Source organism: Embiotoca jacksoni, unplaced genomic scaffold, assembly GCF_022577435.1.
Source record: "Embiotoca jacksoni isolate LCO1_2020_lvr unplaced genomic scaffold, fEmbJac1.0.p SCAF_3, whole genome shotgun sequence".
Lineage (NCBI taxonomy): Eukaryota > Metazoa > Chordata > Actinopteri > Embiotocidae > Embiotoca > Embiotoca jacksoni.
The window spans coordinates 4,189,754-4,206,137 of record NW_027185381.1 but is presented as its reverse complement, the minus strand read 5'-3'; the positions used below and the strand labels follow the sequence as shown (position 1 = coordinate 4,206,137).

Genomic DNA, 16,384 nt, shown 5'->3' with positions numbered 1-16,384 from the left:
TTCTTCTCCGAGTGGAGATTGAATCAGTGGGATGACTCAGCAGTGACTCAGCTTGCTACCTCCACATGTGGCTCCGTCATGGCTCTGGATAAGCTTGTCAGCCAAACACTCTCAATTTGAAATGCAAATGATGGTGTTGCATAAATAAGTGCATAATTCATGCGGCTTTGTTAGTGAGGTGGATGTCATTTATTCGGCAAGGCTTATGCAACACTGAGTAACATGGAGTGTTTTACATAACCTGATGTCAGGCGGCAAACTGGGGGTGAACAAGATCCAAAAATGGAGCTGCTGGAATGCTGAGTGAGGAGACTGAGACAGCAGAGAGCAGGAAAATATGCAGTGAGGAGAATCTCCCTTGATTGATTGCAGTAAGCTCTGATGACGACTGGCACGATTCCTCTGCCAGAGTTAGAAAATGATTGACTCGTGAACTGCATGCAAATTGCACATTGCCCGAATGGGTTTGAATCCATTTAGCAATTCATAACAGTTACATTTATAGTGGTTAGAATGGATGCTTTTATAATAGCAATGTGTCAGGGAAAATGTCTCTCATTCAGCGGCTAAAGAGCCACACATTTTTCTCAGGAGCTGGTAGAGGCCAAAAATAGAGGCTAAATATAAAATTTGTCTCCATTAAACAGGCTTTCTTTGGTTCATAAAAGCACAATATTGGAGGGGTTTACGGGACATTTGTTAATTGTAGCCACTGAATAAAAACTAGGTTACACACTCACCCTATAAAATACATGAAGACTAAAGATTTAGTTACACTCTTTGCTATGTTACGATGGTGCCGCCCAATAAAGCATCAGGAGCTTGGACACTATATCCTGACTCACTCACATATTCTTTTGATTTGAACATGGTTTATACAACTGAATTTGTGTACTACGGTCGTCTATATTTAAAGTAATCAGAGAGCGCTGTCATGAAGCGTATAGTCTCCTCCACAACAGGGTTGAAACTCAATTGACCAATAAAGGAGAGGTACAGTTTAATGCTCTTTAAGCTAATTTATTATTTATTATTATTTACCGACTTTACCCTGTATATTTGCTTTGCATGTGTGTGTTTGTATGGGAAAGTGTACATTCAACAAAAAAAAGGCTCTAGTGTCCTTTTTAGACACTGTTATAACAGTAACCTTAAAAACCCTGTAGCTTAAAACTTCTTATATATTTTTGGAGGCTCTTCAAAAGCTGATATGTCCTCCTCTGAGCTTTCACCTTCCTACTCTACCGTCTGGCCCCAACTATGACAGCTCGAAAGTCTCTAATACTCTCCTTCCACAATTCTGAGTATAATCCTTTTTGCCTCACTCAACCCTCTGCATCCTTACGTAGATGGAAATTGGTTAAAAATAAGAGTTAGTAAGTCCTGCTGTCCACTGTCCCCCCACAGAGGGGACATGGGTCTAATACCTGACTCGCCAGATATTAGGAGGTAAAACAGAATATGCTGGGTGAGTTTTTGTCTCATGTTTTCTTTTTAAAGGATATTGCCTCTCTGTTGATGCCATAATGAGTCTTTAGATGAAAATGTTGATGGACCGGATGATGTTCCACCGAGAACAATGGATTCAAACATGAACCCACAACATGAATCACACATTCAGACCCACATAAGTACAGACACAAGCTAAACCCCTCCACACACACACACGCACACGCGCACACACGCACACACGCACACACACACACAGAGAAACAAAAATACACACACACTAGTATGGTAATTTTGATGTTGGTTTCAGCAATTAGGTTCAACCTTGGGCCATGTCTCATTATTAATGTAGGGCCAACTTAGCTCCACGGGCATGGTTGACCTTGGAGTTCACCTGTGTTATGCATTTGTTTTAATTGTGAGAGAATTTTTTTTTTTCTTTTTAAGTTTGTTTTAGGATTGCATTTGTGTGCAGATGCAACTTTTCAATACGACAATTTTGTTATACATATTGCCTCATTAGTTTTTGGAAGTTTAAATGTATTGTGATTGACAAACTGCTTGTGTAAAAGTTGTGATGAAAATGTCAACTCTCAATGTGGAGCCTAAAACTTTTGGAGTGCTGAATTTGGCTAAAGGTAATTATTTGCCTACTAGTGAATGATAGATTTGAATGAAGTGTGACGTTCATTTACACACGAGGTCATTGTTATTGTTAGTAGTTTGCGATGTGTGTTTGTATTTATTTATGATGGACGTATTATAAGGGATTTGTAAAAGGAGTTACAGAAAACAATGTATTCAGGTACTCATATCCATGTTTTGAACAGTAGGCTATTTGTTGCACGATTTTAATTTTTTTTTTTTTTATCAAGGTTAATTTAAAGAGGGACAGAAGAAGTGCATCTCCCACTTAACTGCCTCCCGCAGGGTGTTATTTGAATGGCTTTCTGGTTTTCAGGCTGATTCAAACTGCGGCCTCACACGGTTAGCTAAATGTGAAAACAGTGAATATGTATGAAAACATTAAATGATGGGAAGAATTTTCATTCCCACTCCTGATCAACTTCTGTCTCCATCTGTTTTCTGTGTTTAATACACTCACTGTCCAGTCATGCTTAACAGTGGATGTAACGTTATTAATCATACGTATCATCTATATAGAAGTACAATTTTGAGGCATTTCTTTACTCATTTCAGGGCTTTAATTACATCATAATCCCCAAAGGTGGGGCTGAGTTTTATGACTTTATATAACCCTGGGTTTTAGTTGAATGTATGATACCAAATCATTATTCCTTTGATGAGACTGATTACTGTAGCTTTAAAGCAAATGTAGTGGCATGGAAAGGTATTTTTTTTCCCCAGTAAAGAGCAGCAATAAATGGAACCTAAAAATTGTATTTGTACAGTGCTTGAGAAGTTATACTTTACACCTCTTGATTTAAAAGCAGAAATACAAGCCTTTCGAATGTTGAGCTAATGATGGTTCTGTTTTAATTGTTATAATCAAATAAAGCATAAACATACATTATTATCATAATTATTATCAGTAATATGATTATTAATAGTATTATTATTAGTAGTAGTAGCAGTAATAGTATTGGTGGCTAGCCTTTGAGAGGGAATCCTCTCTGTGATGTGCCGTAGCACTGCTGGAGCGACCTTCTCTGAATCCCTGCGCTTGTTTTACAACGAAGAAAAGTAGTCCGCCTGCTTTCTCACTGGTTTAGGATTACATTTGCACATAATCAATTTAAAATTCACCTCGAACCGATACGACTTGAAACACCACTTTTGACGCAGGTGTGTTTTGGTGACTGAGAAGTGTCAGGTTCCTCTGCGGTGCTACTTGATGGGGGTCAGGCGGAAGAATCTATTTGTTTATCAATCCTGGCAGCGGTGGGGCGGAGCGGCAGAGTCTCGCGCGCTCCGGCTGGTTTTCCATCTGTTTTGATAGCGCCCGGACGGACGATGGACTTTCACCGCATTTCAGTCTGTTTTGGCGGAGACTTCGACGTTGTCTGGGATATAATCACGTTGATAATTTCCCGGTGTGCTGTCGTCCTTATGAGGAGCCACGCGCAGCATGCTGCTGTCTAAACGGTGCGTCTCGTCCAGCATGGATCTGCCGGTCAGGCTGCAGCAAGGTAAGGTGACTCCAGCGTGCCGGTGTTACGCCGCAGTTTGAGATTCGTTAGATTTGTGTGATCTGGTGGATTTCCCTCACCTGACTTTTATTTACTGTGACCTGCAAATCTCAGATCAACAACCTCACCGGCGCTTTCCAAATCTCCAAAATCCTGATCGGGTCATGAAATCCGGGTCACACAGCCGGCGGAACACGTGTACCAGCCGTTTAGTAAATAAACGGAGGAAAATGCAGGACCGTGTTCTTGACTTCAGTGGACTGATTAGCTCGCGTGTGTATGTGTACGGTTATTTAAACTGGTAAAGTAATGAACGTGACAAGAAGAGGCGAGATAAATCTGTCGTGTATTCAAATCACAACAAAGGCATCACTATTTGAAACTGGAGAGGCAGATACCAGCTAAAGTTCTCCTGAAGAAAGAACCGTCTTTGTATTCAGTCGATCTGTGCGACTTTATGACCTTTTAAATTGAAACCGTCTATTTGGAAACGACCTCCTTCTGAAACAAATAAAACGGTATATTTGGTTCACACGACATTCGAGTCTTTCTTGTATCTTGGTTTCGTTCAAAGAGGTCAGTGCTGGAGGTGACGACGACGCTGCTGTCGGCAGTCCTCCATTTTTAAACGGCCGACCTAAGAACAACAAAAAGTCATCTGACGACATGTGGTTTTGAGCTCGTGTGTTTTTCGTTCATTTTTTTTTTTTTTTTAAAGTGCTGTTGGCAAATATAGACAGTCTTATACTTTTAAATGTCTTTTATTAAGGACTAAGTGTGAAGCCAAAGCGGTTTTAAACGTGAACACACCGGGGACACAACGAGGACGCATCGACAGGGAGCCGTGTGTGTGTGTGTGTGTGTGTCTCGGGGGGGAGGGGAGGGGACGGGACGGGACAGGACAGGACAGCTTTTTGGCGCAACAAATATACGGAGGTCTTCACCGTCCGAAAATGTAACCTGCTCTAAAACCCGGACGTCTCCTCCTGTCCTTCTGTAGCAAAAGCGGAGAAGCAGCCGTTCGAGAAGCTGTACCGGCTGGGGTCGATGCTTGGCAGCGGAGGATTCGGCAAGGTCTACTCGGCTGTCCGCCTGGCCGACGGCCTGCCGGTAAGAGCGGGAGCTGCTTTGTTTTGGTCGCAGCACATGGCCCCGGCTCGCTGCGTCAAGATGGCGCACTGCGAGCTGCTGCGTTTCCTGTCTGACCCTTCAAAATAAAAGCCGCTTGTGAGCGATCGAAAATCTTATCTGAGCCTCGCAAACAGCAGCTCCGTCTAACATAGTACTATTTTTGGGGGGCGTGGGCTGCAGTTAATATTTTTGTCATGTTATATAATTGGATTTTTCTGGTTGACTCTTTGGTTCACAAAACAATTCAAATATTCCAAATACAGTTTCCTAGAATACAAAGTGGTCTTCGAAAATATGATGTTAAAATGGTTTTCTTCTCGATTAAGCAACAGACTGATGTAAGGTCTTTGGGATCTCTAACACATGATCTTTGCTTAAATTCACAGTTTAGTAAAATTCAATGTATCATTTGTCCTTGGTCCACTAAAAAATAATATAAGGAACATGTATAAAAAGGCTTGTGTCTATAATGTTAACTGTTTATTTGGTAATTCTATGCATCTTTACTTTCTATTACAAGATTTAAAGTGTTTTGCACTGACGAACCTAAACCATTTTCCGATTAGAGGCTGCAGTTCCCATAAAAAAAGAAAATTACTTTTATTTGAAAGGCTGGATCTATTCCTGGGACTTCCTCTTTTACTCTCATCAGCTGTGCAGCTTGACACAGTGCAGTCCCGCCCAGCATGTGTCTTTGTTTTCACAGAGAGCCGGTTATCTCTTAAGCTCTACACTCAGTGGCCACTGGGAAATAATGTTTTTGTTTTTTTTACTCGCTGAGAGCAGGAAATGTTTAAATGCTGCATAATGATTCAGTGGCAACGTCCAAAACTGGGGGGAAATTCCCCCGTGTATTCTTCAAATACATAGGCAGCAAACCACAAGCTTCATATTATACTGTTCACAACCACATGTTATTGCTGCTGTTATGCTTAATAATGGTTGTTTGTTCTGTGTCTCTGTACAGAAACAGAATGTAATGCACCTAATATGGAGGCTGTATATTAATCATGATTTTGTTTACATGCAGGTGGCAGTGAAACATGTGAGCAGGGACAGGGTAACTGAGTGGGGCTCTCTGGTGAGATTTATGTTACTGTTTTGTTTTTGTTTTTTTACCAAATGACCAAAACAAAAATACCAAAACTCTTTTTACATTCCTATATATTAAGATTTGAACAAAAGTGTCTCACCCAAGGATATTGCATATTGCATCACATGTATCTAAATTACTTTTGCATGCAAAGTCATTCATTTGACATTTCCTCCTAGTCTGGTGCAGTGGTTCCTCTGGAGATCGTGCTTTTGGAGAAGGTGGGTGGGGCGTTCGGCGGGGTGGTGCGGCTCCTAGACTGGTGTGAGGAGGGGGCCGACTGGCTGATGGTGATGGAGCGTCCAGAGTTGGGGCAGGACATGTTTGATTACATCACGGAGCACGGTGCGCTGGACGAGGCGGTGGCACGGGGCTTCTTCCTGCAGGTGCTGGAGGCGGTGCGCCACTGCTTCGCCTGCGGCGTCATCCACCACGACATCAAGGATGAGAACCTGCTGGTGGACCTGAGGACCGGACAGGTCAAACTCATCGACTTCGGCTCAGGCGCTTTCCTCGAAGACACCGTCTACACAGAGTTCGATGGTGAGTCTGACAGTCTTAAGAGTGATCTGCAGTGTCAGTTGAATTGCTGTTTTATATGAGTGCAGTCGCCACGACAACAGCAAATGGACAGGATTGCCTGTCAGAGAAGGAAAGGGGGGGGGGGGATTTTTGGCTGTTGGTCTGGTTTTTGAGGTTAAAATCTGCAAAAAAAAATCTATATGTAAAAGACATAATGTGCCCTTCCTCCCTCCAGGGACGCGGGTGTACAGTCCTCCAGAGTGGATTCAGTTCCATCGGTACCACGGCCGCTCGGCCACCGTCTGGTCGCTCGGCGTGCTGCTGTACGACATGGTGTGCGGGGACATCCCCTTCGAGGAGGACGAGGATATCCTGAGAGGACAGGTCTACTTCAGAGGAAAAGTCTCCACAGGTCAGTGCGAGTGTTACAGGTCTGCTGTGCTTGGGGCTTACATTCATTTCCATACATTATTTTTAGTTCGTTAAGTTTTTTTGTTTTTGTTTACAATGGCTACTTGAGACTTGAAACTTGCCGCAAATACATTATATGGCCAAAAGTATGTGGACGTACATGTCTTTGGTCTGGGCCTGTGTTAGAAAAATTACTCGGAGGCCAGATTCAAAATCAAACGTATCGGACATTTATTCTTGCAAGAAGGAGCAAATGCATGTACACTCAAAGAAGGATGCCCAGCATTGCTCAACGTCACTCCTCCGTAGGGCAGCTTTTATACAGTGTGACAAACAATTGACAGTCACCCCCATTCCCTTTTGTATCTGCTTTCGTATGGTAATACTGAGTTGGTTGTAGGTCACAAGATAAGGACACAGGGGAGTCGTAAATTAGATGCCAAAAGTAAAACAAAAGAAACTTTCCAGGAGCCAGTTGCAAATAAGATGACTACATAGAAACTTTCCGGAGCCACTTGCAAATAAGATGACTACATAGAATCTTTCCGGAGCCACTTGCAAATAAGATGACTACATAGAATCTTTCCGGAGCCACTTGCAAATAAGATGACTACATAGAATCTTTCCGGAGCCACTTGCAGACAAGAAGAAACAATCTTTTTTTCTTTCCATCAGCCTGTTTTCCTGGTTTACTTTATGCCTCTTAGTTCTAAAGAAGAGGACCATAAAAATATCTCCAGATTTTTCAGTAATAGGTCTGCGGAGTAGAAAATGCTTTCTAATGTCATAAAATGAATTAACTTAACACAATTCTTTTGGGTTTTGGTACACTATGTTTTGTAGTCATTGTAAACTTGCGATGGAATCAGCATTTACAACGAAGAAAATCTTAATCTTCCTGTGTTTCTGCCCACAGAGTGCCAGCAGCTGATTGGCTGGTGTCTGAGCCAGCAGCCGTCCGACCGGCCAACCGTGGAGCAGCTCCTCCTCCACCCCTGGGTGACAGACAATGACGGTAGCATCACACGTCACGCTATTACAGTGACCTCTTCGTCCTCGCCTTCCTCTTCCAGCCAGCAGACCATCTGATTTCTTGGGGGGGCTCAGGAGGCTTGGGCTTGGACTTGATTGACAGCCACCTCCCAGTAACTTTTCTCGATCACTGAGCTGCAGTGAGCTGTGGTCGCAGGTCAGATCTTGGTGATTCCTCCTGTTAACGGACGACGCAGCAGCTCCATGCGACTTTCTAGAGTGCCTTAAGTTGGAAAGATGCTGTGGGCAGAGCATCGCCATGGTAATCAGGGTTCAGTCTGGAGGGAAGGATGGTTCTTCAGAGGTTCTGAAAGATTCAATTCCAGGGACAAAAACAGGTTTTACAATGATTTACAGCTTCAGAGTTGCTAAAACATCAGTACAGCAGAGGCGAGGTGGCCATGCGTACGGCTCCGGCAAAAAAGTTTTTCATTGTTGCCGTCTTGTCAGGTATTCTCTCCCATAAATGAAGCGTTACCAATACAGAAGCACAAAACACACCAGGTGAGTCTCGTGAATTAGATTTTATGTATTTTGTCATTACAAGATTCAGAAATTTGAATATTCTTTTGGGTCTGTAGTCAATAAGAAACAATAAAACAAAAGCAAACGGTAATCACCAAAAACATCTGCATTCAGAAAAGGGTGTAGATTGCAGCTCATTTTGCTAACCACTTTTACAGAACAAAGACCGGGTCCAATTCTGTAGCTCATAATCATGACATCATTTTTCTTTTTAACTTTGAGAAGCCATCGTCTCTGGGTAATGTGGATCTTCTTAATTCTATTTCAACAACCTAATCGGTTCCAGTCCTCTGGGGAGCCATCCTCCAGTACGTACTCTGTCACAGCACTGAGATAGGGAAGGCCTCCCCCACCCTCCCCTCGCACCCCACCTCCCTGCTGTCAGAGTGGATTACTAGAAGGAAACTGAACACCCACACGCACCTCTGTAGACCAGCGACCGGGTCCCGGACGCCAGAAACATGACTCCGCTGAGGAAAAGAAATATCTTCACGTATCATCCTCTCATCCTTTACTTTGGTTTCCGCAGTTCACATTCGTTCGGACAGTTGTTCGTTTCCTTTTTCAAGCAGAGCTGGTTTTTGTTTGAAAATGAAAAGGCAGTTTCTGTTGTTGTTGTTGTTGTTTTTTTGGGACTACTTGTCGGTTCTCACCAGTCCACAACCGGTCCAGTCTCTCACAGGAAAATACCTGCAGTCAGTCTAAATTGTTTGTTGGAGAGTAAAACGCACAATCAATAGAAATATTCCATTTTGTATTTTGGATATACAGTTCGTATCGGATTTGACACGTTATAAAGAATTATGTCTTGTGCATTTGTTTTTATTTATTCAGTAATGACTGATTCCTTATCCTGCAGTTATTTATTTAAGTCAACTTTTTCTTCATTTTTTTCCCCAAAATTGTTTTTATTTTTTTTATACATGTGTATATATATATGTATATATATATATTTTATATTTTTTTTCCTCCCTGTGATCCAAAAACAAGAATAAAATGAGGTTCAGCTTTGAGTTTTCTCACCCCAGTTAACGCTTTGAACAAATGTTCAATTCTCATTTTATTTGTCGCAGGTTTTTTTTTTTTCCCGTCATGTTAAATTCTGACAGGAAAATATTTTTTCATGGATATTTTTCAAAATAAAAGTTTTGTACATAAACAGATTCTCCATGTGCTGTCTACTTTCAGACTCAAGCTGATCTCTGCACTGACCTTCCAGCCTAAGATCTGCATCTGTTTCTCTTCAATGTCTCGTCAATGGTTGTACTTATTATTATTATTATTATTATTAGTTATTTGACCATCATAAACAACCAATTTTTGTTTTACTTTCAACCAAATATTAAAATTAAAAACTTTGGAGATGCAGTTGTCACTGAAATTATCTGGTTTAACTGATTATTTATTATCTATCTATCCCATCATCTTCCGCTTATCATGGGTCGGGTCACGGTGGCAGCAGGCCAAGCAAGCTGACCCAGACTTATTTAATTAAATACGATTCTAGAAATTAAATACTATTAATTGTTAATTTCAAGGTAATCTGTTATAATTGAGTACAGTTTGAATCGTTCTTGGAGGCTTTTCGAATCTATAACCACTAAATCCTGAACACGAGGCACATTACAATCCGTTATAGAAACTTCACTTTAAAATTTAAAAAAAAAAAAAAAAAAAAAAAAAAAAAAAAAGCCATTTTTAATGTTAATCTTCTTTTAAATGTCTTTGGTTCATAGCATATTAATATTTTGTTAGCAAACAACTGGAAATGAGAAATATTTACGGTGGCATTTCTTTTAGGTGTTAAGACGTGTTGTTTCTAAAGAAAGCAGTTTAAAAGTATCTGTAGCTCCACCGTGTGGCCGCTACTGATAAGACAAAAACCTGAAAACATATTGACTATTGAGTATCGAATTAAAAAAAAAAAAAATCCCTTTCAGTTTGACAGTGTTATTTTCAAAGATAATATGCATTATTATCATATTTAAAAAAAAAAAATTATTATCAAAAATTGTTCATGGTGGCGTCATTTTGAACAGGCGCTACAGGCAGCTAGTGGTCCTTCTATCGTCAACACCGGAACAACACGTGAACAGTAAGTATATTACTTCGTAAATGCCTCATAAATTCGGTTTAGATTATACATTATATCATTGTTTTGCGTCTTGATGTTCAGTATAAACGTGTATATATATTCCAGAGACATACAGTAACCAAATATCAGACAACAAGCCCAGACAGCCACGAAATAGGTCCGTCTCCTTTGCAATCGATTAAAAAAAAATTCCGCTTAAAAACTGAATCGAATAAGGTTGGAAGGATAACAATGTTCACTGTTAATATCTGGTGCTCTTCAATTCGGCTAACACAAATAAACCAAACCTTCCTAATTTAAAACAAATATTTATTGTAGTTGCTGGTTCACATGGTCGTTTGTCAGAGTGCAGTTTGGTTGGGACGCGCTGTCAGCAAAATGATGGCGACAGTGGATCCAGTTGATGGTTTAAAGGTTGTTGGTTTTTTTTGTCACGTCGAAATAGCTATTTGCTTTCTCCCAGATATGAGGTAAATAGCATTAGATTTGTCATATATATATATATTTTATTTATTATTATTATTTTTTACATGTATTGGTTCATAATGGTTAAAGAAAAAAACAAGTGATACAATGATCAATACTCAACAGTGAGGAACTGCATTCCTAAAGTAACCTAGACAATAAGCTGCAATAATATCATGGTAGTAATGCCAGTGAAAGAAGAGGGAACCGTGTAAATGTGTGCTGTCATGTTTATGGCCCTGTGTGTGTGTGTGTGTGTGTGTGTGTGTGTGTGTGTGTGTGTGTGTGTGCGCGTGCGTCTGTGTGTGTGCGTGTGCGCGTGTGTGTGTGTGTGTGTAAGAGGTCAGGATGGGTCGCTCCTCCAAAGACAAGCGGGACATTTACTACCGTCTGGCCAAAGAGGAGGGCTGGAGGGCGAGGAGCGCGTTCAAGTTGCTGCAGCTCGACCACGAGTTCAACCTGTTCACAGGTGAGACCCCACAGGACACCTGCCATTTTTGGATTCATGATTAGGTATATCAAATGTTAAAAAAAAAAAAAAACTTTTACAAGGTCACCGGAACTGCCGGTATAACATCTTTAATCATTCAATTTAGGATTAATCATGACAAAAATAAATAGGAAATCATGCATTTGAGAATTTTTGTGCTTATTGGCATATAATTTCTCTATAGTCTGACTGATTGACGTCAACCACTTGTACTTTTTCTTTTCTTTTCTTTTCTCTCCCAGGTGTAAACAGAGCTGTGGATCTTTGTGCTGCCCCCGGGAGCTGGAGTCAGGTCCTCAGTCGGAAACTCAGGTCGCCTCCTATTTCTTTTTTTCACGACTTTTATAAGTAATGATAATAGTTTTTTTGTTTTTTTTAACATATACTCACCTGAACAGCATGGCTTGGCTGCAATTTATGATTTTTTTTTTATTTTTTATTTTTTATAAAACAATACATATAAGCTTTCAAATACTGAATTAAAAAACAGCAACAACAATGATCTTGATATGACCAAGAGTTAAATATTCATTAGATTTGCTTTTTTTCTCATGCAGAGGGAGGGAGGAGAAGGGTGAGAAGGGTGATAAGGGTGAGGGTGGTGAAGTGAAGATCGTGGCGGTGGACCTGCAGGCCATGGCTCCTCTGCCAGGAGTCACTCAGATCCAGGGAGACATCACCAAGGTGAGGAACTGATGAACACACGTGTAACTCTGAACCTCTGCTGTAACCGAATGTAATAGCTACTTTTCAACCACAGGAACTTTAACCCAGGACTAGGAACCGTTTGAAGAACTCATTTCCTTTATTTCATCTTTCCTTTGATGGGTGGCACGGTGGTGCAGTGGTTAGCATTGTCGCCTCACAGCAAAAAGGTTCCCGGTTCGAATCCGGTCCTGGGGCTTTCTGTGCGGAGTTTGCATGTTCTCCTTGTGCTTGCGTGGGTTCTCTCCGGGTTCTCCGGAACCTAGCATCCAAAAACATGCACCTCAGGTCAGGTTACCTGGCGCCGTGCTGGTGGCAGCCTGTTGCAGCAGCTCCCCCCTGAGAGCCCCCCTGCTGCAGCGAAGAAATTTCCCCTCGGGGATTAATAAAGTGAAAATAAAAACTAATTTCCTTTAACTGCATTTTCACTGCGAGCACCACGGTCTACATTAAGTTCTGGGGAGATGAATTTAACCCCCCAAAAAGTCCCTGCTCCATGGGGGGTACTGGCCAAAGTGTATATGCTGTTTGCAAGCCCAAAATCTCTACAACGAAGGTGTCGAATGGAAATGACCCATAGAGCAACAACAGCCACATTAACAGGTTGACATAAATCAGAATTATCCGTCCGGAGGTGCGTCACATGACCTGTGCCGTCTTAATTCCTCTCAGGTGTCGACGGCTCAGGAGATAATCCGTCACTTTGAGGGTCATCCGGCTGACCTGGTGGTGTGTGACGGAGCTCCAGACGGTGAGACGCTCACTTTTCCTGTCTGTCCTCACTTCTTCTTAAGCCTCTGCTGTCTCCCTGCTGTCTGTCTAATCTGTCTTCTCTGTTTGGTTTCTATAGTTACCGGGCTCCATGATGTGGATGAGTACATCCAGGCTCAGCTCCTGTTGGCCGTGAGTACACGGGCGCATATACGTTCACCTGTCAGGTGTCACGTGATGTCCCGCTGACAGCTGTTTTGTCTCTCAGGCTCTGAACATCACCACTCACGTCCTGAAACCTGGAGGGACGTTTGTGGCCAAAGTGAGTCCAGCTTTTATTTATCTGATTTACTTCTTATGTCCGAGTATGTAGATGTTTACATGCTTTAACGTTAAGACGTCTCCAGTAAGGTGTTAGGATAATTACAGATGTTCACAGAAATAATTATATACTTGAAAAGTTAGCCACCTGAACCCCCAGGGCTAACGCTGAATGCAGACTTGTGTTTCGTTGGTAACAGACAGTGACACCTTCTGGCAAAAAAGGAGGAAAACATGGCTCATGATTTGTGGTTTGCTGATAATTTTGTGAAGCAATAAAAAATACTTTAGATAAGATAACATCTTTTTTTATTTTTGTTTCATTGCATTTTTTTGCTTAATTTTCCCATTAAAATATCTGTAACTGAAATTCTTCAAGTAGGCAGAAGTTTTGAGCTGTTTGATATGGTCGTCTGGTCAACTGGTTTTTTTTGTGTCTGAAATATCTTAATTTACCAAAATTTACAATATATTAGTCCCACTAAACATAGTCCAAAGTGCTGTACAGCTTTGTGCAACAGATAATTGCAGACATCCAACAAAAGTGTGGCTGTTGTGGAACCTGCCGCAGTTTGCAGCAGGTAAATTGCTTGTTTTATTTAATCCGTACAAAGACCAAAGTGTGAAAACAGCAGTTCACCAGTTTATGAAGGCCTATTTTTTTTTTTTTTTTTTTTTTTTTTTTTTTTTTATCATTCAGGATCAAATATTTGCAGTAATTACCACAGTGTAAATAACACCTAATGCAGCGGTGCACTGTGGGATGTGGGAACGTCGTGTCTCTGAGATGGGCCTCCATTAACCCACGTTCTGTCCTGCGTGTCTCAGATCTTCCGAGGCAAAGATGTGACACTGCTGTACTCTCAGCTGAAGATCTTCTTCAGCGGTGTGACCTGCGCCAAACCTCGCAGCAGTAGGAACTCCAGCATCGGTGAGTCGCCTCCACCGTGGACCAATCACACGGCTCCAATGGGAGACAAACCCAGACCCCCAGCCTGTGTGGTTATTGTTTGTATGTAAGAGTTTTGTAATAATTGTGTATTTCTGTCTCAACAATATTCTTATCCAGACACTCTTATACTAAATGTTCCGTCAAATTTGAAGATTGAATAGTTTCCCGACCTTATAAAAGCTGGAGGTAAATGCCCTCCAGTGGCTGGCTGGTTTTCGTCCTTGTCTTTACGCGATAGACTTACTTTAACAATTTTGCAGGAACTGTGTTGACAAATATCACAAATCGTCCGTCTGTCTGTGTGCAGAGGCCTTTGTGGTTTGTCAGAACTACTCGCCGCCCGAAGGTTACGTCCCCAACATGTCCAACCCTCTGCTGGATCACTCCTACGGTAACTATGAGACCCGTTTCCACATCTGGAATCTTTATCTTTGGCATGAGATCCAAAGAAAGTAAAACGGATTACAATAACAGAACCGGTGGAGCATTCAGACCAACATCTGGAGATGGTGAATGACAGCAGCAGCAACACTTCCCGTCACCTGTGACGCAACATGTTTGTTCGCAAACCGAATCAGCTTGGAAATATCTCATCTGCTTTCAGTAGGACAGGCGTGAATTAGTGCATCTTAGTTGCATTTTTTGCTTTTTGAGTTTAAAGGAAAAAAACAGTATCCCACAGGCTATTAAAGGTTAAAACCTGCGTTTATTGGTAAAGGAAAAGCAGGTAGAGAAAATTTCACGTAAATCGACACAGCAAGTCAGTCACACCACTGTATCTTTCTGATGTTTGTTAGCATTACCTAATACAAGCCGGTGATACCAGACCCAGTAGGAGTGTAAGAGCAGAACCCCTGAATGTGCTGCGCTAAAAACAAGAGAAGATTTCTATTTAGAGTCTTATTTGTCATTTCTTCTCTCAACAGTTTTATAGTCTCGATTTAACTTTTGAATAATCACATCTGTTGTCTGTATCTTTATCTCTGTCTTGCTTCTGGTTTCGGTCCTTCAGATGTGGACTTCAACCAGTTAGAGGGTCCGAACCGGCTCATTGTTCCCTTCCTGGCATGCGGTGACCTCAGTGCTTTCGACTCAGACAGAACCTACCCTCTGCAGGTGAGGAAAACAAACAAGGTTCACGTATATATAAAACCAAGTTCAGCCATTTTGTAAAATCATTTTCATGTTTGTATTCTAATTTCAGTTTGATTGTACCATTCTTTATTTAATTTCACTATGAAATTGAATCCATAAATGTCTCTTTTTTTTCTTCTTTTTTTTGGTTACTATTTCTTGTTTAAGGACTTTTTAAAAGGATGTCTGGAATAATATTTATGGGCAAATAATCGAATGCAGCACTATTCTTTACTCTTGAAATTGACAGCAAATCAGTCAAGTGGATTTCTGGCTAAAAAACCAAACACCTCAATTTAGAATTGAAAGAAAAGTGTTTTCAAGGGTAAATTGAGGATGAATGTATTCACATTTCAACCTGATTCATGTACTGTAGTTACTATCTCTTTGGCATCATATTTCTCTCAACTGTTTTCTTGCTTTTCTTTCAGCTGGATTCTGGTAAAGAGTACCAGTACACCCCTCCCACCCAGCCGCCCATACGCCCACCCTATCAACAAGCCTGCCATCTTCGCAAAAACAACCTGCTGGCCAGGGAAGACGGTCCGTCCGTCTCTTCCGACCAGAGCCAAGATGAGCCGCAGCCACAGGCCGAGTCCACCTGATCCGTGTCGCTGCTGCTCATTGGTGGAGGAAAAAAAAAGTGACGAAGGACAGAATTACCAACAACGGAACAATGCTTTCCTGTTAGATAAGAAGATGAGTGTCAGCCTCATCTCTGTGCATCCTGTAACTGTGATCACTCAGCTAGACTAAACATTTCTTGGACCATTTTGGCTGTACTAGATGGTTTTCCAAGCAGATAAGTATGTTTTTTTTATTGGTTTGTCTGATTTTATGTAGAGTTCTTGAAACTGATCTCTTCATCCATCGCTTAGGGAAAAAAGTGTATTTTTTTTTAGAACTAAAGGTCATTTCATCGAGGCAAACCCACATGCGGTTTTTATTTGAATACTTATTAAACTGTAAATTATGTTGTGTTGTTGTTGTTTTTTGGAAATAAACTTCTCATTTAATATTTGATGCTTCTAGCTGTTGGTTATTTTTCCAACCGAGATTCTTACTGGATGACTAAAAAAGACTATATTTTCAACGCACCACTCTACATTTACACAGGAATATTCACTTAAACAACAATGTTTTATTCTTTTTGTTATTCTTGTCCACAGTGTTTGTGTGCTGACTCAAAACCCCAAAT

General features: G+C 41.2%; 2 protein-coding genes across 2 annotated transcripts; both read left to right on the top strand.

The window, feature by feature from the left end:
- The first annotated feature begins 3,398 nt into the window (after nt 1-3,398).
- On the top strand, nt 3,399-9,466 carry LOC138206626 (serine/threonine-protein kinase pim-3-like). The gene is made up of 6 exons (XM_069163458.1): nt 3,399-3,599; nt 4,600-4,709; nt 5,761-5,811; nt 6,003-6,366; nt 6,581-6,757; nt 7,673-9,466. The coding sequence occupies exons 1-6, from the start codon at nt 3,539-3,541 to the stop codon at nt 7,843-7,845; spliced, it is 936 nt and encodes a 311-aa protein (XP_069019559.1). The 5' UTR covers nt 3,399-3,538; the 3' UTR covers nt 7,846-9,466.
- A 904-nt stretch (nt 9,467-10,370) lies between these two features.
- ftsj1 (FtsJ RNA 2'-O-methyltransferase 1) lies at nt 10,371-16,207 on the top strand. Its single transcript, XM_069162341.1, has 11 exons — nt 10,371-10,408; nt 11,216-11,342; nt 11,606-11,675; nt 11,921-12,047; nt 12,741-12,819; nt 12,919-12,971; nt 13,048-13,101; nt 13,929-14,031; nt 14,360-14,443; nt 15,065-15,168; nt 15,618-16,207. The coding sequence occupies exons 2-11, from the start codon at nt 11,222-11,224 to the stop codon at nt 15,789-15,791; spliced, it is 969 nt and encodes a 322-aa protein (XP_069018442.1). The 5' UTR covers nt 10,371-10,408; nt 11,216-11,221; the 3' UTR covers nt 15,792-16,207.
- The last annotated feature ends 177 nt before the right edge of the window (nt 16,208-16,384 follow it).